Raw genomic sequence first — 27,655 nt, forward strand, 5'->3', positions numbered from 1 at the left:
TGTAACACTCAAAATATCGATATTTTTGTACTTTTTTTTATTGAAAAATATCAGAAGTGAAAGGGTTATATTGAGAAAATTGTGCGGCCAATCAGTCAAAACATTTTGTATCTTAGTTCTTAACAGAAGCAGTGTTAGTGCTGGTACTCTGCCGCGCAACCTCGACAAGTTCTGAAATGATGTGATTGGAAATTGAAAACTTTCATCCAATAGCCAGCAATAAGGAAAAAATTTGGAGGAAGGAAACAGGCCATTTCTAGTTTGTACCTGGTGAAGGATGACAAACAGGATTTAAAAAAGGATTAAATGTTGAGACACAGGAAGTGTGTTTAAAAGCTGTCATTGGAAAACTGAATTTCATAACTCTATAATGTTTAAGTAGGTAAATGTTTATATAAAAATCAAAATGCTATGCCGTATTACTGCACTGTTATGAGAGTATCAAACAAACCAAAGCTAATATTAAATGTAACTTTCAGTGTTTATATGGAATCCAGTCTGATTTGATAAGATTTGTAGTTAGCAATGTAATTACATGTGCATGTGATTACAATACCAATAACATTTAATAACATTAACATTTTTTAATTTTTTTAAATAAAACGTCATTTTAAACTTTGTAGGTTAGAATAACTTTTAAAAAAAATGTTTTTATTAAATATCACGATTTCTTCCATAAAGTTATAAATAATAAATTATATCAATAACAGTTGATAGAATCAACACTGAACAGTAGATTGTTATAATTACAAACCCAGATGCTAGTTTTACAGTATTTAAGAGCATTTTGACTTCTAAGGGTGGTATGTAATCTTTATGATTAAATAAGACTGCCATGTAAGAGAATTGACAGACAATTACATTATAATAACAGTACTTTTCTGCAACTCTAAGGTTGATCAGTTGTGCTGTAGGAACATTTCATCATATTAATAGTTAAATGTAATCATTTTTACACATTTAAAAATATTGCAGGTAAAAGTTAAAGCTATAAAGCCCTATATTTATATCTAAAAAAAGGTTTTTTTGAAATTCACTTATTTTTTTTCTTAACAGTACTTAAATATAGAGCTGCAGTATATCGAAGTTATGACAGATCAACTGTGCCACCAAAATGTAAGAAAGGAAACAAGATTGTGAATGCTATGTTTCTTTTTATGTTAAAGAAGATAATTTTTTTATTTGCCCAGTTAAATGTCGATTTCTGACAAGAAGATTTCAGCCCTTATATTAATGTGTGAAACCTCAAAACCAAACTGCTAATTACGTCTGAGAGGTACATTAAAGAGTTGCATGGTTATTATTGCATTTGCCTATATTAGATAAAGACACCAAAAAGTTACTGCAGATAGATAACGTTTGTCAGTGGGCATCAACGTAGATACTGCATTAAGTTTCACTTCCTGGCTGATCTTTTCTTTACTCTTTTCTCAAAAAACAAGTTACTATATCATCTTATTGGCTCCTTCATCTGACTGCTCCTGCTTTGTGGGTGTGTTCAGAGGCTCCAGCTGCAGCCACAGGCCTCCCTCCGCACGCAGGACGAGTTGAGGGAGACGGCGAACTCTGCTGCTCCCGAGTTCAGGATTCACTCCTGGGGTCAGTCGAAACCTGAGCAGGGTCAACGCCACAACAACACGGAGCTCCGCCATGGCGAATTTCTGACCAATGCAGTTCCTGTTAAAATATACTTGTTATTTTGCTACCAAAACATTTCCTAGTTGTACTGTTGGGAATAATTCTGAAACTGAACCTGGGGCCTGAGGAGAAGGGGATGAAGGCATGAGAGGTTTGGCTCTTTTTGTTGCTTGGGTCAAATCGCTGGGGATCATATTCCTGGTTAGAGAGCAAATGACAAAGATTAAATATGACAGATTTGTATCAAAAATTAAGATGATCTTACTAAGTGCTTACATGTGGGTTTGTCCAAACAGTGGGGTTATGGTGTGTTCCATAAATGCTTACCAGGCAGATTGTACCTGGTTTACAAGAAACAATTAGTTGAGTTAGTTAAAGCTTAAACTTTCCTTTTACAACTTCAACATTTATTCGTTATCAGCTTCTCTCATTAAGTGTGTAACTTGACATTAAAAACTGGAACTAATATATAGTAATCTCTCCTTAAATAGTATCCCTTAAAGTACTGTCTCACAAATGAAAGCTAAAGCATGATTTATGACAAGACACAGCTCTTGAATCTCCTAAGTCTATTTGAAAATCTTGAAAGAGAGTTTCCCCCCTCACCCGCTGGGACTGTTCGGTTTCCTGGCAGCACCATGTCCTGGGTGTAACTCCGTGTTACAGCCTGCACAGGAGAGTGGAGTCTGAGGCTCTCTTTGATGCACATGGTGGTGAAGGGAAGGTTGGACAGATCCTCCCTTAAGATCAAGTCATGTCAGGGCACTGAGATAAAATTCACATGTAAACATCTGAAACTACCAATATTGTTGCTGGCATTTGTATTTTCTGACCACTGGATTTCACGTCCATCTCGTCCCTCCATCAGGTCCATCACTTCCTGTCTGCATTTTTCCTGATAGTGTTCATGGCGTGCTAAATTATAAAGCGTCCAGCAGATGGCACTGGCTGTTGTGTCATGACCTGCAGAAGAAGAAGGAAGATTTGCAAAGTGTGAGGATAATGACAGCAAACTATGAGCTGCAGCTTTAAAGAGACATCCTAGAGTATACAGCAGCAGTTACCACTATGGTGTAATTTTTATGTGTGACCACAGATGTTACTGTAACATGTCACCTGCAAACATGAAAGTGTTGGCCTCAGCCTGCATTTCCTCGTCCGTTAGTCCTTGCCCATCTTCATCCTTCAACACACAGACATCTCGCAACTAATGCAGTGCCAAAAATGTAATGCATGTTAAAATGCCCTGTTTCACTTCTAACTATTTACCTACACTGTGGCCAATTTCAAAGTGTCCCCAACACCATCTTCCTACACACTTTCACTTAGTTTACGCATATGTGTGGAAGGTCCATACCGTCACCTGTTCCAGGCCACTAATGACTGGTGGAGGTTCTCTGTCTGCACAGAATTCCACATATAGATCAGTTCTACATGATTATTTCAGAGCTGTCTCAGTAATAGTTCAAATATAATGGCTCTGGAAGCGAATAACTGATGCATACTCAATAATCCAGCTAATTAAATCCCAAAAGGTTGATTTTGTTCATCTGGATGTAGCCTAAAACACTACATCCATGAACAGAAGCTTAACCAAGAACATATCATATGGAAAGGGTATTATTATATAACTGCCTGAAAACACACCACAAACTGCAGGATAATTAATATGCGGAGGCCAAGAAAAACAAGTCACTGGTCACTAAAAGGACTTATCCAGCACCCACTCAGATGCCCATAAGAGCGAGCCTGTATAGCACATATATATATCCAACCAGCTCGAAGAATATGCAGTGAAATCAATACAGTCGAAATCCATTTGGCCAAAGATATGTGTCATCTAAATATTGTCTTACTCCCAAAGCAGCAGAAACTGTGCTGCATGCTAAACCGCACAGGGAAAATGTAGAGATCCAACAACTAATATTTTGCTGTGAGATTTGCTATGATACATTCTTCATGCAGGTAGAATGAAGTGAAAGATTTAATTTTTCTGCAAAGAGGTTTTAATAAACAGTTAATGTAGTACAATGTGAACAAAGTGCCTTGTTGATTTAATCATTTTTAAACATGAGTGTATACATATGTATACACAGAGTAACTTTTAATGTTGAAATGTATGAAAAGTTTTAACTTTAATGTGCAGCTATATGAAATATACAGCAGCAGCAAAAGTGCACGAAGTAGTAAACTAAATATGACTCCAGGTAATTCATTTTTCACCTCTGTGAGATTTTGACATCTAGTATTATGTGAAGTCAGCTAATGCAGAGAAAGTCTGGCTATGTTGAAATTTCCTCATTATGAATCATCTACATGTTACAAACCCTTATTTAAGAGACACTTAAGCCGGTGCAGTATTTAAATTAAAAATGGCTCTATACACTCCTTTTTTCCACTACTACCTCCTCCTGGTATCTACTCGGCTCAGCCCGGCTCATTTTCTTTCAGTCGCTTTCCATTAAAGTTGAGTACCATCCTACCTTTGTCAACAACAGGATGTCTACAAAATCTTTCCTCTTCTGGGTTGTTGGAGCAATTTCAGATTGTGTTTCTGTCTCCCTCTGTTGGTTAAGGAGGGTGCGGCGCTTCTCAACCACATCCCTAGTGAACCTGTAAACCAGAATGCAGCGGTTTACATCACTAGCCTGCCTTTACCATACTCAACAGTTCATTAGACATAATTACAAGTTACTATTCAAGAATATTACAGCATCAAAAGTATCTAGAACATTAGATTTAAATAGATTTTTCAACAGTATTGCACAAGGAAAAGAAGATAAGCAACATAAAGGACAGTAACAGTTTAGTTTTCACCATTTGGGAGTAACAGTGTGTCATCACAATTGCAGCCTTCTATGTGACTTGTGTAACTCAGCTGCAGAATGTCAGAAGGTCAGATTATTACCTGTGTACAGTGTTTAAGGCTTGTTTGAATCGTTCCCCCTGCCGAGTCTTCCAGTAAATCCAGTCCCAGTGGTGTAAAATATTTTTTTCTCTACGCTCTATTATCAGGTCACTGAGCTCCACTATGGCTGACACGTACTCACTGGAAGACCTGGAGGGACAATCTTCTTAGAAACTGACAACTACAACAAAAATGGGAGATATCAGTTGAAGTAAGTGGCTGATCTCACTCCTGACAGTTGCTGTCGTAGCTGAAGGCACATTTCAGTAAACTGTCCAGAGTCATCAGAGTGACGTGGTCAAACATCTCCAGATTAGTTTTGCCTTCTGCTACAAGTCGGCACCACTTGTCCTGAAAACGGAAACAAGGAGGGATTAACAGGATAAAGGTGTGAGCATAAGCATGGAAACAAATCATATGTGGTGTGTGATTCATATGGTATATAATTTACAGCACCTGCTCTGTGCATGATCAGCATAGGTTTTTGACAATACTGGAAAATATCATAATATAATATTAAAATATATAAATAAAACAATATACAAATATAAAATCTATAATCTCCTTAGGGATTAATAAAGTATTCTGATACTGCTTGATTCTGAAATCTGTAAAAACTATGACTTGATTTGTATATGGAAAATGTGATATAAATGTATTTATATCACACGCATACGCAATTTTGAAGGTCACTTGTAATTCTGCAGTTTGGAAGCAGTGTAGATGTAGATTGTGTATTTGTCTGTGTTTGGCCTCCTGGACTATTTCAGGACTATTTCTTTAGATTAAATATCATACACTGATTAAAGCCTATAAAATAAAACATCTTTTTGAAGATAAAAACACTTGAATTTGGGTAACAATTCCCCACAGCAACATGGATTTTATGGAATTTCTTCCTGTTAAAATGCAGTTTTTCCTTATCACCATCGCAAAGTGCTCTCTCATCGAGGGTTGCTTGATTGTTGGGGTTTTCTTCACCACCACAACAATCAAGAATCAGAACATGAATTCAGTTCAGTTCAATTCAAAACACTTGAAATCACAACATCAATCACCTCAGGGCGCTTTATGTTGCGAGGTAAGAACCCTACAGTAATAACCCTGCCAATCACTCAACCCCCTATGAAAAAGCACTTGGTGACAATGAGAAGGTGAAACTCCTTCTTAACAGAAAGAAACCTCCAGCAGAACCCGGCTCAGGGATGGGCAGCCATCTGCAGGAACTAAAGACAAGAAATCAGTGCATCGTGGAATGTTTCTAAGATTTTTAGGTCAGAAGACAAAAATAAAAACTTTATCTGGATTTAGAAGCAGGAAATTAGAGGTCACTCAGTCCTTTAGGTCTTTGAGATATTTCTCTTGTTTAACTAATTGGTGTGTGTCGTGTGGCTTGATAGATAAAGCTGGGTATCATCAGCATAGCAATGAAAATGCATGCTAAGCCTTCGAATAATACTGCCGATTGAGAGCATTATATAATGTAAATAGAACGGGTCCAACCACAGAACCCATGGAGTTCCACATTTAACCTTAGTGTGTATAGAGGACTCCACATTCACATCAACAGTCTGTTACTGTGGATAAACCACAGCAGCACATTACCTTCAATGAAAAGGGCATGTTCTAATCTCTGTAGCAAAATATTATGGTGAGCAGTATCAAATGCTGCATTGAGGTCTAGCAGGATAAGCACAGAGAGGAGGCCACTGTCAGAGGCCATAAGAAGATTATGGGTAACCTTCAATTAACTTAATTTGTAACCTGAAGTTAACTGGAAACCTAATTTTCCTCATTGCTGTACCAGTTTAACCATATGCAGTTTTTAAAGGTTTCAAGTGTTTGCTTGTCTAAATATGTCAGTAAAAACTAAAATTAGCATGTTTTGTGTATCTGTATGTGTGCCTGTGTGTCTCTTACATGCATGGTTTTAGCTGAGGAGTTAAAAATGGCAATGTAGCTCTTCAAAATATCAAAATGAAAAGCTGGAGTGAGCAGCCGCCTCTTGCGAGACCACACCTCTCCGTTACTGATCAACACACTGTTTCCTGAGAGAAAAAAGAGAGTTTGCAGGAATCATTCTTTCCTATGTTTCCTATGTTCTATTAAGACTGGGTAATTTAAAAAAAAATTGACAGTTATCCTATCTTGCAACCATGGATGAGAAAAACTGAAATGTCTGACTTACCCAGCCATGGCTGTAGATGGTGATAAACGAGTTCATCTTTCACTGTGATGCTGGCTGAAAAAAGTAAATAACAGATGATGTGAGAGAAGAACAAAAGCTTTGGAAATGTGGTTTAATACTGACTGACTGTTGGTGTTTTACCCTACCAGGTGCCATAAGCAGAGGTTTGATGTAGTCAGGGTGGAAGAGTCTGACCAGATGATAGAAAGGACCGAGGAACCAGCAGCAGGAGTGTTTGTATGTCTGCACCAGGTCATCCACCCGCTGAAGACCTTCTTCTGTGCTCTGCATCTAAAATGTTTCATCCCGAAACAAAATTTTAAGTTTTGCGGTGTTTAAAACAGTCGAAGAGGAAATAATGGTGATATTTTGCAACAGAAAGTAAACCCTGTTTAATTCGGAACTCTACAGTTATGTTACGATTTAGAGATAAATATGTCAAATAGATCATAAAAATCTAGATGATTGCTGCGTGTCGTACCTTCCCAAGATGGCCCAACAGCCATGAACGTGTCTGTGGTTTGCTGAAACAGGACAACTTGTGAGTGTACCAGGCGTGACGCAGCAGCAGCCTCGCAGTCCAAAGTGCAACCACAGTAAACAGTCCAGTACTGAAAATGTACAGGACTGAAGAGAGACCTGTCCAGCTGAGGACCAGAGCAAGGACAGTGTGCAGGACAGTCATCATTAGGAGAGAGAAATTAGCATCCAGAAGTCCAAGTTTCTCACCACTGATCCTGCTCTGTTGTGTTTCTTATAGGGGGAAGTTGCTGATGTTGAAACATGTAGAGAGGAAACTGCTCCACCCCACCAATTCTGATTGTAAATACTGAAAGGTTAAAGTATTACACTGAACTGCATTGCTCTAACTGCATCAAGTTGTTGAAACCACTGAATAGCATTGCATTGTTGTACTGTGCAACAGTGCTGGAAGCAGTTTGTACATAGAGAAGCAAAACCTTCCAAAATATGCAGTTGTAGAAATATAAACATTATCCCATCCTGGAAAAAAGCTTGATAAAAAAAGTGAAATGGCAAAACACACAAAAGCAAACAAACAAACAAAAAACCCTAGAAAGCTAATAACCAAATTAAATGTCTGCCCCCAGAAATGTAAAGTAAAATTGTATGTGTATGTAAGAACAAAGCTAAATTTTGACATAGTGTCTTAGAAAGTGTTTCCGAGAGAAAGCGTAAATGAAGAAAGTGGCATGCATTTCTCGTTCTCCTTCACAGATCAAATCACATGGGGCAACATGTTTACCACAGAATTCACACAACGGGTACAAGAGGAAACATTTTTAATTCAAGATTAAATTCTCGCAGTACATTTTTTTAAGTTGTGGCTTTAATAGAATAAAAAATCCAGTTTGGGATGAGCCTATTGTAGTTGAGCTCTTGTTAGTCTCTGTCATTTCATAAAAACTCTACATGTCATGTTTCCTCTCAAAGGAAATCTCAATGACAACTGCACCATGGGCACAACAATTCCTAAACTTTTAAATGAGCACTAACTAATCACAGCATACATTAAAAATGAAAATTGTAATCATGTATCAGATTTTGTGTACATGATGATAATCTTTGCAAAAAACACAATTTTTCATTAACAATAATGTTAATATCTGTTGATATCACCAACTGTCTTTGTCAAATTCACTCAGATTGTTTATTGCACATCTTTTTTGTTTTGGTAAGTGAATCACGTTGAACATGAGGGAGCTCCAGAGTCTAATAGCATAAATCTGCAAAATATATTTTATTCATGTGTCTTAAAAACATATCAACAAGCATTTTTAAATACCACTATCAATCATTTATCCAGGTCTGAGTCATAGGGTAGTACTAACCATAGCTGCCTCTTCCAGCACTTCTACCGTTTGGTTTCCAGGCCAGTCATCACACATAATCTTCCCATCCTGCCCTGGTCTCCCATGGTCTCCTATCTGTGGGACAAGCCCAAAACGCCTCATCTAAGACTCCAATGCAGGATGCATTAGGCGTCCTGATCAGATGCCTAATGCACCTTAGATGATTCCTTTTGATGGAGACCCTGTATGTGTCAGGACTCACCTTATTGTGATGAGATGTTAGATTTCAGGAGCAATGTTGGCAGGGCAAATGGTCCTGGGTGAGGGGTCAGACTAAGTGCAACTCAAAATCTGAAATCAGTCCATAAACTGATTTCTGAATATATAAACCTTACTGGAGATACCCAGGGACACCGGTGGAGACCCCATCCTGATGCTAGGTCTGGTGAGGGAGCTTGTTTGGGAGTGCCTGGTGACCAGGCCTTAACTCAATAGTGGTCTGTTCTTCTCTGGGCCAGTATTTGAACATTCAAAAGCATGAGGCTAAACACACACACAAGAAAAGACAACACTTTTCGAAAAGAGGCAGTCTTCCTTTCAGGTTCTAACCAGGCCGGATGGTGCTTAGGCTCCTGACGTTGTGAATATTCAGAGTCGTGTGTTAGTGGCAGGATCAGACACATGCCAGTCATTACCACAAAAACCATCTGAGTGTGGTTATGTCCACAGAAGCAAGAAAACACATCTGAATACAGTGACGCAGTCACACTACATACAGAGAACATAGTAATGCATTAGTGAGACATGATTTTAGGTAGAATAACGTTAAAACGAAACGCAGCTGCACAGTTACAGAGGCAGCATTGCATGTAATTGTTGTTACAGCCTCTATAAAGCGGATGATTTGATATCGTCGTGTTGGTGTTGTTCCCACATCATCATGAAAATGTTGTTCCAGGTTCAACATTGCAAGTGACCAATCACATTGTTGTGACGTTATTCTTTTGTGCGCCAAGCCATTCGTGCATTTATGAAATTCCAATGTTGCAAGGACAATATCAATTCTGCTTACCGTTTATTAAAGGGTCAGGGTCCGTTGATCGGCAGACAGAGGTGGTTTCTCGCAGCTTTAGTACAGTTTTTTGTTTTACGCCGGTTTTTCCCGAAGTCGCAAAAGTATGACATCACAACATTCTGATTGGTCACTTGCAATGTTGATCCTGGAACAACATTTAGTATGATGATCTGGGAACAACACCAACACGACGATATCAGATCGTGCCTATAAAGCACTGTTTGTTATTGTGAGGATTCCTAGAACCATTCAGGGCACTGAAATGATAGAAAACACTAAGAACACGCGTACTCTTAAGTACTACAGCATGCAATAATAACAAAGTTACAGTCATTGACTTTTGTTTGTATACAGACTTAAAGGGATGAGCAGTAGTGCTCAGCAGTGACACTGCTTTACAGCTTAATAAGAATTTGACACCCACTTGAATAAAGAAGAGCAGTGTATTATATTTCAACAGGAAAAAGCCACAGACAGTATTGCACGATCACAGCCGAAGTCAATTTCCCAAACTAGAAAACAGCTTGTTCTTCAGTATAATTGCAAACACAGACATCCTGTTTTTCTTCTCTTTGGGTTCATACCCCACGACGTGGTTTTTATGTTTAAGCATAAAAGGCTTCCATGATGTTCCTGATGGCCACATCTGGATTTATTTGCAGTAACTGCTCTGCCAGTGTGCATTACAAGTCAGGCTCAGGCCTGCACTATATCAGAATCAATACTACAGCTACAGTTGCATCATTTTTTCTCATCCAAAGAAGAGCTTTGAGTGTCCTTCTATTCCTGAAGACTACTTAAAAGCTGCCTAAAAATACTTCAGGCTGTGCTGAGCATTAAAGTACTACAACTGTTTTTGCGTTACATCCTGTATTTCCCTGTATGCTTGCAAATGGTTCATTGCACCCATTTTCCTAGCAGAATATGAAGAAATAAGGGGGTGGCTCAAGACTTTTGGACACTACTGCATGTTGCAATACAACAGTGTTAGGTCATTGTCCTCATTGTATTGATACAGGAATAGGAAATGTTCCTACATTTGAATTTAATTAGAGTATTGTAGAGTACTACACTTTATTTGAATGGAGATAGGCTACACACAGTTGTGCATATGATATACATGTTCACAAATCCATCGACATGGTAGCATATTAAAAATCTATTTTGAAGCTAGAAATAAGCTTAACAGTCACCGGCCTCACATGAAGACTTAAGCTACACTCAACACTTAATTCCCTACAGTTTTAAATATAGTTTTAATAGGTTGTGTTACAGTCTTGCTAGAGAACAGTTAGTGACGTGTTAACAGACAGATTAGATATAATGCATCACTTGCATTTTATCAACTGGCATTTACAATTTTTTACCAAACAGGGGAAGAAAAACTTTTAGAAAAACTCAATTTATGTCATTTTATTTAACAATTTTTTTCTCCACGAAACAACAAGACTCCAAGCAGAAGAAATCCCCCAAAACAACACCCACTGACAAAAAGAGGCACACTGTGCGCTTTTACAGACAAACTGTAAAACAACAACTTTATTTTTCTCAAAAGTATACTCATTACTAAACTGTGTAAAGACATTAGTCCCAGCTTCTCTTTTCATGTGCAACGACTGCAAGTGATCAAGTGCAACAAGTGTCAGCAACAATCTCACTGAAATATTTCTTTTAATTTTCAAGTTTTTCATTAGTAAAGTGACCCATAAATAATCAGCTTTTCTTTACACTACTGAGATTCAAACAAAACATTAAATCATTACAAACACTCAGGATGCGTCCTCAGCTTGAAGGCAAGCAGGCAGAAGCAATGACAGCCAGCATCTTCTAATACTAGACTGGCCTGGTACAGCTTGGAATTGACTAGACTGATCTGTATCCAAGTTGAAACTAGCCTGGATCGGCCCACTACAGCCTGATCCAAATGTGACAAAAGGAATTTTCAGGTCGGACCCATCAATGCTCCCTAAAGGAGAAGTGACTCCAGTCTGTGCTGAGCTTTTACTGCCTTCCTGCTTTGTATCAACTTGTGGTTCGGTGGAGCAACTGATGCTCATCTGCGATTGGTCAGCATCCATTTTTGACTGTTGGGCTGGTGTCATCAGCCAGTGTGGCCGACTGTGCTCATTGGTCAGATGATGAGGCGGGTCCAGGGGAGAGCTGCTGTCAGAGGAGGAGCTAAAACGACAAAAGTTTTACTCTAGAAATTACACAACTGGCAGCCAAGGTGAACCAAAAAACCAAAACAAAAAACATGTTGATCAATTCTGACATTTTTATTTGCGGTACCCTCTGTCAAAAGTATTTCAGCCATTGTTTCAAGATCATATATTCTACTAGTACCAATATAGGTAAGAAAAAGACTTGCCTGATGAATGATGTCTGCAGAGAAGCAGAGGATGACGAGTACGCTGGCTGGCTATTTTTATGTGGGCTTGCCATGGTAACATAGTCATCATGAGATAACACAGATGAGCTGCGGCTAACATGAGGGGACATGACCATGTATCCCAGTCCCTCCCTGTCGTCAACGGACTCCTGCATCTCACAGGCTGCGGCATCACATTGGTCCATCTTCATTTCCATGTCACTCCAAGTTTCAGAAATGGACCTATTCTGAGATCTGCAAGGGCTGAAATTAAAGCTCGAGCTTGGAGACGATTCAGGATTTGTTTCGTCTGGTTCGAGGGGCTTTACACAAGACTGTGCAGGACTAGTCTGTATGTCAGGACTTCTGGGGAACAAGACTAAGGGACGCTGTGGTCTTACATTCACCATTCTGTTTCTGTATTTAGGTCTGCAGCGTTTTGAGGCCAGAAGGCCTTTATTCTGACTCTGACTGGAGACTGGAGAGCAGCTCAAATCTGGAAGAACTCGTAGTGCCCGAACTGCCTCCCGAACTGCCTCGTGAATATGCTGGGCCAGTATTCTGTTTCCTGTAAAGAACATATACACCAGGATGAGTCACACTCTTTACTTTTATCCAGTCAGGCCTCAACACAACATTTTTTGTTTGTTTAATTACCTTGGTCATTTGTTTCCATCCAAATCTCTCCAGGACCATTTGGTGCAGACCTGCCGAGCTCCAAGTAGAACAAGCCCTCCAAGTGGCCAAAGCGGCGAACGCTCAACAAAGGTATCGTGACGGATGGCAAATCATTTCCTGCACCCACTCTCACCAAGATCAGAGATGTTGCTGTGAGGCAGAGCCGATTCTCACCAGTGAGGGACTTGGAACTACCCAGACCTCTGGGCTTCACCGTAATGGGCCAAACCTTAGACAATGTGACAGAAACAGGTTGGAGCAAGACAGCTGGGAGGTTTTTTTAATTACTATTTTGAATTGACTGAGGGTGTCAAAGCAGCCATCTGATGAAAATATGAATTCTGCGCAGTCCTTTTTTATGTTTAATCATTAGATTAGGTTTCTTTTTGAAGGAGGTACAGCACTTGTGTGGCATAAATGTGTCCTATTGAGAATAAGGTTGTCATATTTGCCATTTGATTGATTCTGAGTATCAGGGAAGCTACTCGCTTTGATCAAGATGTTATTAAATTCAGTATATTTAATCAACTGCTTATGATCTTAACTACAACCGAAAAGTGCTCTAACCTCTTTAAAGAAAGCAGCAGGGGGCAGAGTGCAATAGCCATCATCGTCTTCATCAGCCCCTTCGCCATACTCCTCATCGTTTTGCTCTTCCTCCATCAGTTTCTTAAGGGCTACATACCAATCCTCCTGCTCCTTCTGGTCCTCCATCACCAGCACCATGGTCTGATCCTTGGGATACAACGCCACAGTGTGGCCTTTCCGGGAACTGGCAATCCGGCTCACGCCAAGACAGCACCGCAAGTAAATCACTCTGGGGAATTAAATACAGTTCGATTTTAATGCTTCTTCAGATGAAAATGAAAGACATACATCCTATAAACCCTCTACAAACACACCTATTTTTGGACACATGTTTTGAGTATCACACTTTTTAAATTTAGGACTACCGGTTAATAGTTGAAATATTTTTAACTGTATTATTATTTAGAGATTTATAAAGAAACTACTAAAAACATCAATTTGAGGGTGCTGTATTACAGTACATTTTACAACAAACAAATACACTAGTATAATAATTTTGTACCACTTAATGTGACTTAATAGAAACTACGAGCCTCGGTTAAAGGCTTCACATATAAAGTCACTTTTACCGACCCTTGTTTGCTCGACCCAAACAGCGCAGCTTTGCCAGAAGACTTCTCCTTTGCCATGAACTTCTCCTGGCTCTTGTACCACTCGAGTCGGCTCGGCCCAGTGTGACTCCCTGCTCTGAGGACAAAATATCTCTTGTGGTTCCGCTCCAGCTTCCCCAGGTAACCTTGTTTCACCACATCAGTCTGCAGCCCAGACGAGGTCATGAGGGCACTGGCCAGATGGCCCAGAGGGATGGAAGTTTGACCGGCACAGAAAAGTTCCTCATACAAATGAGGTGAAGGACCCTCATTCAACTGACGGCCCCCAGAGTCTTCGTCATGCTCAATTTTACCATCATTCGAGAAAGGCTGCAGCGTTTTCACTGGCAGACATTTTTGGATGGAGCTGCTGTCATGACATGAAAGAGGGGAATAGGAAGCAGGTGGAGATTTTCTTTGGTTGGTGAACCAGTCGTACCCTTCTGCCATTTCATTCAGGACAACCTTTAAACCTGCTGCACGCAGAGAGGGAAAGTAAAAGTGGAGTTAATGAGATGACAGAGGCTCTACCAACAATATTATTAATACTTAATTTAAAAATAACAAAAACAACTCAGTGAGTTGTGGCTCATTTTATTTATTGCTTCTAGAATGGTGAACATTTACTTTATGATTTATGACAATATTGTAGTTTTGAATTTAAATCTGATCAACACAAGTCACTGTATCTTTGTCCCTGTTTAGAGTTTAAGTTTGATGATGTATCTCACAGGTGTGAATAAAAAGAAATCAGATTTTACAGTTTCTCCAACGAAACAAACATCCTCCATACACTGAAGTGTTTTGTTCAGTTTCTAATTGCTGGGGCCCAGCAGAGTACCAGTCTGAATAGTTGTTTGTTGTGAACCAGACAGTTGTTTTGTTTTAAACTGTGTGACTTTTGAGCATTATTGTTGGCAAAAACCTGGGAAATTATTAAAAAAAAAAAAAAAAAAAATGTGTGCAAAAACAAAGCAAATCACAGAAGGGGAATCAAAACTAAGAAATTAAGAGTAAACAGAATCACAGAAGTTCTGATGTTTCCTACGTTAACAACGTGCAGGCATTCTGTAATCAGATTATGAGTTTGAACTTGGAGCTGGTGAAGTTATCTTTCCTGTGACCACAGAAATCTGGTGGATAGATGAACTAAAGATACAAAGCTGAGCCAGGTTTTATTTATAAAGCACCAAACAGTTACAATTAAATATAAGAATTTTATTTTTTTAAAGTGCAAGACACAAAAACATGGATTGACACAATAAAATAAAACAATAAAATTTCACACTTGGTCAAACGCCACACAGAAAAAGTGGGTCTTCCAAGCAGATTTAAAAATGCCTTTGAATGCAGACTAAGCCTACGTGCTTATTCTGGTTTCTTTTAATACTAAACTACTGTAAACTGCTTTTTCTCTCACTCAGCTGGTGTGTCTGCAGCAGCAGTGTTATTTTCGGTCTGTATTGGGCGTAACAGTTTCATGTCTTTACTATAGCATAATTTTATCGTCAATTCTGCTGCCAGTAAACTTCATTTTTGTGATTGGGTTAACTTAGCAATCTGATAACCAGCACTGTGTGCCTGTTCCCGCTGATTGTTGATGTTACACTAAAGAGAAGCCAGATAACAGAATGGCACCCTGGGTATGATGAACTCAGTCTTTAGTACAGGGCCCAGATCACTACTGAAGACTATCAAAACAAACAACCGACACTAGATGATGAGATTTTCCTTCATAAATCATTTTGACCATTATCACAACTGCACAAGGTATTACAACCTACTGAATTCAGCTCAAGCTGCTCCAAGAACTGCCTCTTAAACTAAGGTCTCTTTATGATGCAAGCTTTCAGCAGTTCAATATTAGAATGGATTGCTCCCTATGGATTTAAAGAATGTCTAATATGATAGTGGAGTTCAAAGCACACATACTAGAGTCATTCACAATACCCTGCAAATAATGAAACATGCTATAGCAATGCATAGGGTGCGTGGGGTTCATCAGAGGGTGGGGGTAATAGCAGCAGTGAGGCTCTTAGGTTCATGGCCAAATGTCTCAGGTCAGCAGTGCAGCAAGGTCCTACACCCAAAGAGCGATTCGCTCCATTCTCTCCGTTTTATAGCCTCTATGACTAAGGTCAGTTAGCTAAGATGATAGCAAAGCAGCAGGAATGTCCATTTCGTAACACAAAGCAAAGCAAAAATATATTGATGACTCTACCCTGGAAACAAGCAAATAACAACTGACACAGAAAAGTAATAAAAAGATTTCTGGACACCGTTAACTAATTTGCCTGTTTCTTGTGGCATGCGAAGTTCTCCACAGAAAGTAAGGCTCAGGGGGAGAAAATCACTCAGTGCTTTATGTAAACGAAAGAACAGAAGAATAACCCGAGGGCAAACTACTTAGACTGCTAAAAACATGACTGTTCAGCTAATTTGTGGAGTAAAACCGTTTGCGTACAAGAAATGTGACAAATTACAGATTTTCGAGGTAAAACAACTTTTTAAATGTACTAAAATAAAACTACACATTTGTGAATAGTACAGTTTAGGGTCTCTCTTCGGAGTTAACAGCTTCTTCCCATCAGCTAGCAGAGTTACCACTGTGGCGGAGTGAAACTTACCTGTGGCAGGCAGCTATAAGTATAACACCTGCAGGTACGCGCTTTCCCGGCTGCTTTCATAACACGCCGCTGTTTCCAAAACCATTTCCCGTCGCTCTCCGGGCTCAGTGTGTTTGTCTCTCAGCTGCTCCGAGATTCCAATCAGTGTGGCCTTCAGGGGTCTCTCGTGAAAAACACAACTGTATGAAACCATACAGTCCATGGTGGAAAAGAAAAGAAAAAAAACTGGACAGATGCGTTGAAGTACAGAGCAAAGTCAGCTTGGCTGTGTTGAGCTTTAAATCTGAGCTTTCAGTAGTATGAAAGTTTTACCTGGCTTAATCACCATGGTAAGCTATGCTGTGAATTAGAGGCGAGCAGATCGAAACAAATATAACCTGATACCGGAGCAGAAGCTTAAACTACAAAGCAGGATTTTGTCTTATGTAGGTAACTTCAGGGTTACCTATACTATGAAGGGGGTTCACTTCTCACAGGATTAAATCGCCATGGTAACTTATGCTGTGAATCAGAGGTGAGCAGATCAAAACAAATACTGCTTATTTCAGCTAAAACAAAGTCTATTGTATCCATACCAACACGTATTGGGTCGATACTAGCATAACAGGGCTGATATTTTGTTTCAGTCCTCTATGTCCAGTATGTAGCCCACTGTAGCTGTACTGTGAAAAACGTCAGAACTTTTTTGCACTGACTGTCACATCTATTTTATTTATAGCCTTGCTTTTAAACAATGGAAGTTAACACAAACTCCTTAAGAGACAGGTATGTTTACATTTCAGGTCTCCAAAAACCCCAGTTTCAAAAAAAACTGAAAACCTGAGGTGTGTTTTGTTGTGTTAACAGTGATTTAGTGCTCATTAAAATGTGTTAAGAATTTGTAACTTGATGATTAATCTCATAAATCATGACGCACTGCTCACCCAGACATAAGCTGCCTTTGTAAGATCAAAATATCGGTATTGGTACCGGCCATGTAATTACTTAGCATCCGATCAGTACCAGAAGTTGCACTATTGCACATGCCTGCCTTGAACCAAACCTGCACCAGAGCAGATTAAGAGCTATCTTAGAGATTAACAGGTATAACATCGCTGCCTATATAGTGTCACCATCCCTGGAAGATCTTTCAGATCTCTGTGCGTGACACCCTGATTAGAAGTTTTTTTCATTCCCAGATGAGCATCTCGTTGAATGTCTCCATTACGAACAACTTGCTCCAACCCTATACATATCAAATATAACACAGCGAGGTCGTGCTTTTCACATCAGACTAACCTTTGTGTGGCAATTTGATTTGTTACCATCAGGGGTTTCCTTTATGACACAAACTATGCACCAGTTAGAAAGATTTACTTTTCTCTTACACATGAGCTACAAAATTTTGTATAAGAAATCTCGTAAGGTAAGAAGGAGTATTAAAGAGGAATTCTGTAGCACAGCAGGTGACTGATGTACAAATCCTTCAGTTATACTTCATGATTATACTTGGGATTGTAGCTGCTGTAATTAAACTTCCCCATCTCCGGGTGGACAAGACTCTAGGAATATTCAAATCCTGGTTCCAGTGCCTGCATAGACTCAAGGTATCATCAGAGAGAACATGCGACATCATTGTGGCATGTGTTGTTCTCCATAATATTGCCTCTCTTAGCAGCACCCTGCCATATGAGTGGATGAACCTGGGGAAGAGGATCCTGTTCACCCTGAAAATGTTCATGATGCAAGAGCTGTCAGAGAAACCATTTGCTAAAATCGCTTTTCAGATTAGTTTACCCCACCCCCAGAGGATAAATCAGGACTCTTTATTCAACATTTTATTTGTTCTTCTTTATTTCCTACAAATACAAAACCAGCCATTATCATTTGTGCATTTATCTGAGAGTAACCACCTGTAACATGTTACCCACCTCTAGCTGGTGCTCCAGTAATTCAATTTCCAGATCTGTCTTTCTAATCTGACGATCCAAGTATGTGATTTCTTTGTCAGTTTTTGTCATTGTTTGGATGAGGTGCATTTTGTAAATTTCTTTAACTGGTAACTGTAAAATGTAAGAATGGCTTGAAATGTATGCATGGTGCAGTTTAAATAAAGCTATGAAAATGCAGAATGGCATTGAACGTCTCACTGTGTTAATATGTGCTGGGGTAGTTGATGGAGCTTCCTCTTGATAATGTTCGGCCTTGCTCTGTTAATTTAAAAGATAAAAACATGAATATGAAGGTTGTTTTCCAGTCATCGTCATCACTTCACTGCACATTTCAAATACAAGAACACACGACTAAAACATACCTCTACTGTCATGGTGTGTACCTCACTAGGTCTATCTGGTTCTATCTCAGCAGATAATGTATCCTTATCGTCATCTTCGTCTGCTTCCTGTGATGAAGAGCAACATTCTGTTTTAGAAACCTTTCTTTAGAAATATCTCAGGAGCACTCAGTCACCTACTTACAGATGGAAGGGATGGAAATGCTTCTGCTGAAGTAGGAGTCTCATCAAGGCCATCAGCAACTGTTGAAATAAATATGCAGATGTGTTATAGCACATGATGGCATTATGAATAAGTCAGCAGGGAACAGCATTCCTAAGTAATAAAGACATTATGGAAAATGCATGTCCAAGCTAATACTAGTAACAAGGATCAGTACTGCACTGCTGATGAAGAAACTTAGCTACTGTTGCACCAAATGTACTGAACCTTTAGTTGAGACAATGCAGACAGAAATGATCCCATTTCAAACACTTGTGAATTGTAATTTGTAGTATAACTCACTATGTACTTTGGTCAGACGTGGCCAAAGAGTCTGGCTGAGATGGTTCCTGAAGTATTGCTTCTTTTTAGTTATTTTTTAAAGAGATATAAATGAATTCGATTTTTGGTTTGTTTGTTGCATTTGAACCTTTATGCTTTGCCTTTTACTTCACTCAGTGATTCATTAAATTTTCATTCACTTTTTACTTTCACTTTAACACTTAAACTGTTGGCACTAAAATTTACTTGGTTAGGTTTATAAAAAGGAAGGAAATGAGAATTTCATCCCACATATTCAAATTTCATGTATGTGTGTGCTATAAATAATTACATTTTATGCAGACACTTGCGCTCTGTGGGGTGACGGGCTCAGCCACCGGGCATCCAGTATCCTTACTCTTGGAAAACTCTTCTGCCTCAGTCAGCATGGATGGTGGTGCCCCTTCAACCACTTTGCGAGCCTCTGCCTTCTTTCTGTTAGCTAAATTGAAGCCATATGTTAATCTGAGCAGGATATTAGGCCTGTGGGTTTAAAAAAAAAATTTATGGACTCATATACAAAAGAAAAAGTGGGCCTTACCTGTTTGAACTATGTTTTTATATTTCATTTTCAGCTGCTGCCAAGTCCTTTTTGTTCCCGTGGGATTGCACCTTAATTAAAATTATGAGTAAAAATTAGCCTGTAAATGCATCTCAGGATTCACATGTATTTACCGTTTCAACTCACGCATTTACACGCGCTGCAATTCTCTCCCACGCCAGTTCTCTCTCCTTTGCTGCTGCAGCCGTGTTGCCTTTCTTGCTAAAAATGTGTTCGTACTCTCCATATACACTCAGCAGAATATCTATTTCAAGTGGGGTGAAGTAAGCCGAGCGTTTTCTCTGCCCGGTTTCCATGGTGAATCATAGGCTTTTGGATTTTGGATTGGGTTTAAAAAAAAAAAGGTATCACGCACGTGCTTACCTCAGGGTGGGCATACTCAGAGTTGATTAAACTAACTCTGATCAGCTGTTCTGGACGCTCAGCGTTTATCAATTCGGAGTTTCTTTTGAGTTTGTTGATCTCCCTTCCTGGATAAGAGCCCTGGGGTCCGTTCTTCGTACCTCGCTTACTACATCCAAGATCAAATGACACAATGGCACGCCTCATGCATGCTGAACACTCCCGATATGAAAATCTCTTTCTACTTGGATGGGAGACCGCTTGGGCACTTCCTTATACAAGCTGCAGAGGGCGCTGTTTCTCCTTTTACACATGCTACAGTGTCATGTTTTTATTGCCGCATGAAGATTATAAGTATCATTATAGAGTTTCTTTTTACATGTTTTTGTGCACCTGCCAGTTTAAAGGCACATTTATTTCAGCATTTTTATGTCAGTTTAAACGAAGCCCATTGTTGCAAATTAGAGAAAATGTTGTGTATTATGTAACTGTCTGAAGCACAATGGATAAAAAAAAGATCATGTGTTCATGATCACATCCAACAACAAGCTGTTCTCTAACCATTTCAGGTGGTGTTTTACACTTTAAAACACAATGTACAACAAGTCGTATGTGAGATGCAGATGTGGCATTGACTCAGTGACTTTGAATAATTCACAGAGCAGAGCTGTCTGTTACTTATCTCTCAACTGTTACAACCTAGTGCTCATAATTACTTCATTCATACCCAAGCAGTCATGTTTGTGTCGTCAAAATCTTTTTGAATAAGCTGTAAAGCATTATAGATGTAGCATTATCACCACTGGAAAACACATTTAATATCATAATACATTTAAGGGCAGAAGCAAAAATAACGACAAAATCACAAAGATATTCTTTATTGTGTTCAAACTTTCTTTTCTTTCTTTCTTCTTTCTATACTTGCATATGTGGCTGTTGTGACCTTTTGATCCTCACAAAGATGCCTGTCATTTTAGATTAGTGAAACTGATTACTTTTAAGTATTTGTTACATTCTGTACAGCATGGTTACCCCAGGCGGTTGTGTATATTGGATAATCTAAACTTGACTTTCAGCTTTGAATTGCATTTACATTAGATTAACGGTGTCACAACTTTCCAAGTGAAAAACTTTTGGATAAATTCTGGAGGATGCCATTTAAATTATCATGTCAAATACTGTTAAAATCCTTTTTTCTATAACTCGCACATACCAGTAAATACTTTTCCTGGTAATATTCTGCTTCTTCTAATCTGTATCTTCAGTTTCACTTTTTAAATTAGTCGATCGAACTCATGCCGTTTTCTTGGTGATGCGTTTCTTTTGTCTGCTGACATCAACCGATAGTTTCTCATCACTATGCTGCTGTCAGTTCAGATGAGAGAAGTTATCTTCCAGCCAACTTAAACTTTTCTTTGAATAAGCAGCAGGGCATTTTGCATCCACATAAGATGAACTGTTCAGATTGTAACTCTGTTATACAGCATCCACTTTGACTGGGAGCTTTTGAGCAAACAAAGTTGTCATTTTTAGTATTTAATATTTAAATAATTTGTGGTGAGAGAACACACAAGCCTTCATACAACAGCTATACTTTAGATGAGGTCTCCTCCTTGGTGTTGTTCTCTGAGGCTGCTAGCGTGGCTGATTTGACTTGTTGCTTCAGGCGAGGTCAGATAACACTTTTTTAGTTGTTCTGTTGAAGAAGACAAAGATAAAAGAGTAAGAATTCAACCACTTTCTTTCACTGTATGACATGATGTATGATTGTAAAAGAAAACAACTATTTTCTTTAGAGCAAAAAAGAGCAAAAAAAATTCTAAAGGGAACATTTATTTATTTTTATTTTATTTTATTTGTATTTTCCTTAATTGTGTCAAATATATATTTTCTCATCTTAATGTCCACTGAGCTGTGAGCCAGGGGGCGGTAATGCACCTTAACATTGGTTGCCAACCAAGAAGAAGAAGAAGCTGTGAGCCAGGAGGGAGGGGGTGAGTGAGTGATTCGTAACAGGAAGGGAGGGGGTGAGTGAGTGAGTGATTCGTAACAGGAAGGGAGGGGGTGAGTGAGTGATTCGTAACAGGAAGGGAGGGGGTGAGTGAGTGAGTGATTCGTTCAACTCGTTTGAGCTGTGAGCCAGGAGGGAGGGGGTTAGAGAGCCCTGAGTGATTCGCTTATGCTATGATTCAGCACAGCAAGGGAGGGGGTGAGTAACTCAAATGTGCTGTTAGCATGTTAGCTGAGCGATGCTACTGTGAACCGAGCTATTGTCTTGATGTGAGCTTCTACTCAGGGTTTTTTCTTCCAGTTCAGAGCAGAAATGTTTTTGTTAAGAAACTGGCTCCCCCCCCCCCACACAGACAATTTTAATTATAAGCTAGATATATTTCTACTAATGGAATTAGTTTGCTAACAGCAACAGGGATGAGTCAGTGAGTCAGTTGCGCTTGTGAATCATGATTCACGAGTCAGTAAAGTGATTGAACGATTCGTTCACGAATTGAACATCACTAAGTCATACGCATGTGAACATGAGTGACATTCATTCGTAACCACAGGGTTTAACATGATGCCGGCCAACTCTTTGCCTTTTGTTTATGGGTATTTTTGACCTTTCTTCCAGAAGTGCATTTGTGTGGACAGACACTGATGTTGGACGAGAAGATTTGGCTCGCCTCTGTGAAGGCCAGTCAAGTCTTCCACACCAAACTCGCTCATCCATGTCTTTATAGATCTTACTTTGTGCACTGGTGTGGAATCATGTTGGAACAGGAAAGGGCCATCCTCAAACTGAAATTATCCAAAATGTCTTGGTTTGCTGAAGCATTAAGACTTCCTTTCACTAGAACTAAGGCTACGTTCACACTGCAGGCGAAAGCGCATCAAATCCGACTTTTTTGACCCTATGCGAGCCATATCCGATCATGGTATGACAGTGTGAACGGCACAAATCCGATATTTTCAAATCCGATCTGGGTCACTTTCGTATGTGGTACTGAATCCGATACATATCTGATGTTTTAGAAAGCGACTGCTGTTTGATGGTCACGTCGCACTAAATCCGTCTTTTATGTCACTGACACAAGACAGACGCCAATTATCAGCGCCGGAGAAGACATCGTGAACGCTTACTGGCCATCCAGTGAAACTGTTGGGAAGACAACGTTGGAGAAACGTGAACATTTTATTTGTACTGTATAATCTGCAGATTCTGACAGAAATCTGCAACTATCCTTCGAAGCACTGCTCCTCTCTAAAACAGCAATAAGGATCATTATTAGGCCATTTGTAAATAACTTTATAACTTAAAGCAAAATTGGGAAACGTAAAGTCCGAAACAAGTTTTTATATTAAGGTCCATCAGTCAAACAATACTGTTGCTCTGGGTCTAAACAGAGCGTGTTGTGTGTGACGTCTTCTTTTGTGCATGCGGGCCGCTTTGAGGGTTCACACTAGAGCGCGTTTGCTGTCACATTTTATTTGTAGTGTGAACAAGCAGACAAAAAAATCGGATTTGATCAAAAAAATCGGAATTGAGCATTAAAACCTGCAGTGTGAACGTAGCCTAAGAGGCCAAGCCCAATTCCTGAAAACAACCACACACCATGATCCTCCCTCCACCAAACTTTACACTTGGCACACTGCAGCCAGATAAATACTGTTCTCCTGGCAACCACCAAACCCAGACTCATACATCAGATTGGCAGTTGGAACTATAACTGGACCTGTTGCACAGGTGACATCCTATCACAGTACATCACTGAAATTCATTTAGCACCTGAAAGTGACCCATTCTTTCACAAATGTTTGTAGAAGCAGGTGTGCAGACTGCTTCTAGACTTACACAACTGTGGCGATGAAAGTGATTGAATAACCTGAATTCAATGATTTGAATTGGTGAGTAAATTCTTTTGAAAAGGTAGTGTATCTTTGTTAGATAATTTAAAATACATTTGAATTTAATTTCATCAAACTCTTCTGTTCTTTTTAGAGATGTCGTTTTTTATGGTCATTCATTGATCATTAACTTCACTACACTCCTGGACAATATGTGAGGTCTGAAGACAAAGGTCAGAAGATGTCTTCTCTGTTAATGATCATGCCGAAACAGCGCTTTTTTTTTTTTTACATGTTTAAACATTGTGTCGCATAAATTCTGCTGATGTGTTGTTGGTTCAGTGAACTTGAGTATCTTACCAAGGAGCTGTCTGCTACTTATCTCTGTCTGAACAATATTTTGCAACAGTTTTCAATATTCAAATCAGATAGATCATTTTCCAGGCTATAAGACTCTTGTAAAGCAGTTTAATCACTGAACCTGCTGTGCCACTTTTAACTGGCACATGAACTGCAAAGCCTTTTCATGGAGTTCATCGCTCACTTTCAGTCAAGTATTTCAGGAAATTACTGCACTGGTTAGCACTGTCCCTCACAGCAAGAAAATCCTTGGTTCAATGTTCTCTTTGCAAACTCTGGTTTCTCCCAAAGTCCACTTAGTCCAACTCCTGAGTCTAGATTGACCATGGGTGTGAATATTAGTGCAAATGGTTGTCTGTCTTTATATATTCACCATGGATAGACTGACAGTTTGTCCAGGGTTAGTCTGTCTGTTGATGTGTTGTGAGGTCAGTGAACTTCAGTGCTTCAGACAGCGACCTGCTTGTTACTTATCTCTGTGCAGATACAACACAGTACTCCAGCTTTCATTATTCAAATTTTATTTGAATAACCGCCATCATCACCACTGATACCACCACTATGTCTGGATAGAAAAGTCATATAAAACATTTATTTATTTATTTTTAGATTAATTTAAGAAACTGTCTCTAGCAATGTCACTTTTGTCAGCATTGTGAATGCTGAAGAGAAAATTTTGCTGTTAAGTCAGGAAGACTGAGTTTACCAGACGTCTGCAGCCAGCTCGCCCTCTCTGTTTCTCTGTATTTGAATACAAATGAGCACAATGTCATATCTTTAAGTGTTTATGTTGCATTATAGTTGAAGTAGGTGACAGGTGAGTTTTGGCAAGAAATAATATATTTGAAAAAAACAAACAAACCTACTGCTGTGTTGAATTTCATCGTATTTACTGTTGGAGTGAGGAAAGGAATGCAGCTTAATGGTATGGATTACAAGACCAGACCAGTAACCAGTAGTTGATAGGGCTGTTAGGCTGAAGTCCACAAGACATATAGATAAGCAGAAAATCCTTTACTTTGTGAAAAACAATCTATGTGTTTGCTGAGTCAGTGAACGTTTTGTGGATGCAGATTGGATTTTCTTCTTCATGGACCTTACCAGTCACCAGCTTCAGATGATTTTAACTGAAGACCAAAACTAAAACATAAGAAAGTGAAAATGATTGTAAATCAAAAGATAACAAATAATTATTTTAAAACATATTTGAGACACTCCTTTGTTGTCTATTTCTTATGTTTTATTCCAGTAATTCCAGAGTTGCTGTGGAGCACACACAATTTTCTTGTACATTCTACAATGACAATAAATAGCTGTTCTACCTTTTATGTTCTATTATACTACTATTGGGTTCACGAACAGGAGGCCATCTTGGCCTGCAGGTTTGCTCTCATGTAGTTTCTCCAGCTCCCCCTCCTCCTAATTTGGCCAAAAGTCACAGTAAAACCGTAATGTTTGTCAGAGGTGGGGTAATCCGAGCCAAAGAGTTCATCTGAGTTAAAACGGATGGGAAACATTGTTGAAGGCAGTCTGGGTGTGTATAGGCAGGAGAGGGCTGTGAACCTGTAAACCTCTTGCAGAAATCACTAAGAGTTCATTTGTTTTGTCCAGGTTGGCCACTGGTTCTCATCAGTTTTCTCAGTTCACACCTCCACTTTTTGTTGTTTTCATTGAGTTTGACCTCCAGCTTCTTCCTGCGGGTGTGTGACAAAGTGGGTGAGAAGACCATTTGTCTATATTCTTAGTTAACATTCTTGTTTTGATTTAACCATATTTCACATGTAATCTGCAATAGGCAAACATCTACTATCCCAGGTTTGTTTATGTTTTGCACTTTTACAGATTATTAGTGATGTGACGTTCTGTATCGAGGCTTCGAAGCTTGTGTCGAGTAATGGAGGGGGTGTTTCCGCGATGCGCGTATCGAGGCTTGCTTCATTTATGGGAGGAGCTGAAAATGATGACGTCCGAAGCCTCGCTGCCCGGCTGTACCACGTCACTGGTTCATGAAGTGGTTCGAACTTTGCCGCAAGCTATGACAGCAATATAAACCCCTCAGACTTCATTCAAAAATGTAGGTGTTTGATGGAGAGTTGCGGTTAGTGAGAGTTTGGAGACAGTTTGGAGGTTTATGAGAGTGAGGAGAGAAAGTCAGGAGAGAATGGAGCCAGCTAAGAAGAGGAGGATGTCCTCCCCTGTGTGGGAACATTTTGATCTTATTCCTCCCAACAAGGTATGTAGATTTCTACAGAAGATGTATTTTCATAATACTGATGGTGCAATACAATTTATGTTAAGCTGTCGTTACTTTTGTACAAGGTGAAGTGTTTGCTATGTGCCAGGGAGCTGGGATATAACAACAACACCTCATCCATGCTTAGGCACTACAGAGCTTTGCATGAGAATAAGGGGAACAACGATTGTGGAGCAAGACTAGGTGAGCCATCAAATGCCATGATAATATAGCATGCAGTCCATCCATCCATCCATCCATCCATCCATCCATCTTCATCCGCTTTATCCGGGGCCGGGTCGCGGGGGCAGCAGCCTAAGCAAAGAGGCCCAGACCTCCCTCTCCCCAGCCACCTCCTCCAGTTTCTCCGGGGGAATACCAAGGCGTTCCCAGGCCAGCCGAGAGATATAATCTCTCCAGCGTGTCCTGGGTCTGCCCCGGGGCCTCCTCCCGGTGGGACATGCCTGGAACACCTCACCCAGGAGGCGCCCAGGGGGCATCCTTGTCAGATGCCCGAACCACCTCAGCTGGCTCCTTTCGATGTGGAGCAGCAGCGGCTCTACTCTGAGCCCCTCCCGGATGGCCGAACTTCTCACCCTATCTCTAAGGGAGAGGCCAGCCACCCTTCGGAGGAAGCTCATTTCTGCCGCTTGTATCCGCGATCTCGTTCTTTCGGTCACTACCCACAGCTCGTGGCCATAGGTGAGGGTAGGGACGTAGATCGACCAGTAAATTGAGAGCTTCGCTTTTACACTCAGCTCCCTCTTCACCACGACGGACCGGTGCAGCGTCCGCATTACTGCAGCTGCAGCCCCAATCCGTCTGTCGATCTCCGGCTCCCTTCTCCCATCACTCGAGAACAAGACCCCGAGATACTTGAACTCCTCCACTTGGGGCAGGAACTCATCCCCGACCCGGAGTGGGCACTCCACCCTTTTCCGGCTGAGAACCATGGCCTCAGATTTAGAGGTGCTGATCCTCATTCCCGCTGCTTCACACTCGGCTGCGAACCGTTCCAGTGCGAGCTGGAGGCCCTCACCCGATGAAGCCAC

General features: G+C 39.9%; 3 protein-coding genes and 1 long non-coding RNA gene across 9 annotated transcripts; 1 reads left to right on the top strand and 3 right to left on the bottom strand.

Annotated features, from left to right (window-relative positions):
• Positions 1-738: 738 nt before the first annotated feature.
• On the bottom strand, positions 739-7,628 carry LOC120735498 (cytochrome P450 4F3-like). 2 transcript variants are annotated; one of them, XM_040034884.1, is made up of 13 exons: positions 7,216-7,628; positions 6,881-7,025; positions 6,735-6,788; positions 6,467-6,594; positions 4,776-4,897; positions 4,547-4,696; positions 4,122-4,251; positions 2,755-2,821; positions 2,472-2,601; positions 2,245-2,378; positions 1,966-1,979; positions 1,754-1,836; positions 739-1,677 (listed from the first exon to the last, which is right to left on the bottom strand). In XM_040034884.1, exons 1-13 carry the CDS (start codon positions 7,420-7,422, stop codon positions 1,446-1,448), a joined length of 1,596 nt encoding a protein of 531 aa, XP_039890818.1. In that variant the 5' UTR covers positions 7,423-7,628; the 3' UTR covers positions 739-1,445. The 2 variants fall into 2 exon arrangements, with proteins under 2 accessions (XP_039890818.1, XP_039890817.1); XM_040034883.1 differs by having other exon boundaries at positions 1,915-1,979; positions 7,216-7,625.
• A 3,390-nt stretch (positions 7,629-11,018) lies between these two features.
• LOC120735493 (insulin receptor substrate 2-B-like) lies at positions 11,019-18,746 on the bottom strand. 3 transcript variants are annotated; one of them, XM_040034875.1, is made up of 6 exons: positions 18,742-18,746; positions 13,828-13,917; positions 13,234-13,483; positions 12,646-12,895; positions 11,989-12,556; positions 11,019-11,798 (listed from the first exon to the last, which is right to left on the bottom strand). In XM_040034875.1, the coding sequence occupies exons 2-6, from the start codon at positions 13,881-13,883 to the stop codon at positions 11,390-11,392; spliced, it is 1,533 nt and encodes a 510-aa protein (XP_039890809.1). In that variant the 5' UTR covers positions 13,884-13,917; positions 18,742-18,746; the 3' UTR covers positions 11,019-11,389. The 3 variants fall into 3 exon arrangements, with proteins under 3 accessions (XP_039890809.1, XP_039890808.1, XP_039890807.1); XM_040034874.1 differs by lacking the exon at positions 18,742-18,746 and adding an exon at positions 16,472-16,807 and having other exon boundaries at positions 13,828-14,317; XM_040034873.1 differs by lacking the exon at positions 18,742-18,746 and adding an exon at positions 16,472-16,804 and having other exon boundaries at positions 13,828-14,320.
• LOC120735494 lies at positions 17,783-21,375 on the bottom strand. 3 transcript variants are annotated; one of them, XM_040034877.1, is made up of 7 exons: positions 19,955-21,375; positions 19,808-19,878; positions 19,559-19,708; positions 18,928-18,986; positions 18,765-18,851; positions 18,601-18,660; positions 17,783-18,513 (listed from the first exon to the last, which is right to left on the bottom strand). In XM_040034877.1, the coding sequence occupies exons 1-7, from the start codon at positions 20,122-20,124 to the stop codon at positions 18,346-18,348; spliced, it is 765 nt and encodes a 254-aa protein (XP_039890811.1). In that variant the 5' UTR covers positions 20,125-21,375; the 3' UTR covers positions 17,783-18,345. The 3 variants fall into 3 exon arrangements, with proteins under 3 accessions (XP_039890811.1, XP_039890812.1, XP_039890810.1); XM_040034878.1 differs by having other exon boundaries at positions 17,783-18,660; positions 20,192-21,375; XM_040034876.1 differs by having other exon boundaries at positions 17,783-18,660.
• Positions 21,376-23,650: 2,275 nt separating this feature from the next.
• Positions 23,651-26,196, top strand: LOC120735477. Its single transcript, XR_005696263.1, has 3 exons — positions 23,651-24,070; positions 24,165-24,243; positions 25,982-26,196. It is a non-coding gene; the product is annotated as an uncharacterized LOC120735477 (long non-coding RNA).
• Positions 26,197-27,655: the final 1,459 nt, after the last annotated feature.

This window comes from Simochromis diagramma, unplaced genomic scaffold, assembly GCF_900408965.1.
Source record: "Simochromis diagramma unplaced genomic scaffold, fSimDia1.1 OVJJ01000027.1, whole genome shotgun sequence".
NCBI classification, from domain to species: Eukaryota; Metazoa; Chordata; class Actinopteri; order Cichliformes; family Cichlidae; genus Simochromis; species Simochromis diagramma.

What these genes read in the sequence shown, in the direction of transcription:
- LOC120735498 (XM_040034883.1), bottom strand. Translation starts at nt 7,422, where the DNA reads ATGATGACTGTCCTGCACACTGTCCTTGCTCTGGTCCTCAGCTGGACA. An exon ending in CCATCTACAGCCATGGCTGG is followed by an intron (nt 6,595 to 6,734) that starts GTAAGTCAGACA and finishes TTTTTCTCTCAG; the next exon opens with GAAACAGTGTGTTGATCAGT. An exon ending in CCTCAGCTAAAACCATGCAT is followed by an intron (nt 4,898 to 6,466) that starts GTAAGAGACACA and finishes TTCCGTTTTCAG; the next exon opens with GACAAGTGGTGCCGACTTGT.
- LOC120735493 (XM_040034874.1), bottom strand. Translation starts at nt 14,294, where the DNA reads ATGGCAGAAGGGTACGACTGGTTCACCAACCAAAGAAAATCTCCACCT. An exon ending in TTTGGGTCGAGCAAACAAGG is followed by an intron (nt 13,484 to 13,827) that starts GTCGGTAAAAGT and finishes TTAATTCCCCAG; the next exon opens with AGTGATTTACTTGCGGTGCT. An exon ending in CTGCTGCTTTCTTTAAAGAG is followed by an intron (nt 12,896 to 13,233) that starts GTTAGAGCACTT and finishes ACATTGTCTAAG; the next exon opens with GTTTGGCCCATTACGGTGAA.
- LOC120735494 (XM_040034876.1), bottom strand. Translation starts at nt 20,124, where the DNA reads ATGGAAACCGGGCAGAGAAAACGCTCGGCTTACTTCACCCCACTTGAA. An exon ending in TAAAAACATAGTTCAAACAG is followed by an intron (nt 19,709 to 19,807) that starts GTAAGGCCCACT and finishes GCTTCAATTTAG; the next exon opens with CTAACAGAAAGAAGGCAGAG. An exon ending in TACACACCATGACAGTAGAG is followed by an intron (nt 18,661 to 18,764) that starts GTATGTTTTAGT and finishes TTAAATTAACAG; the next exon opens with AGCAAGGCCGAACATTATCA.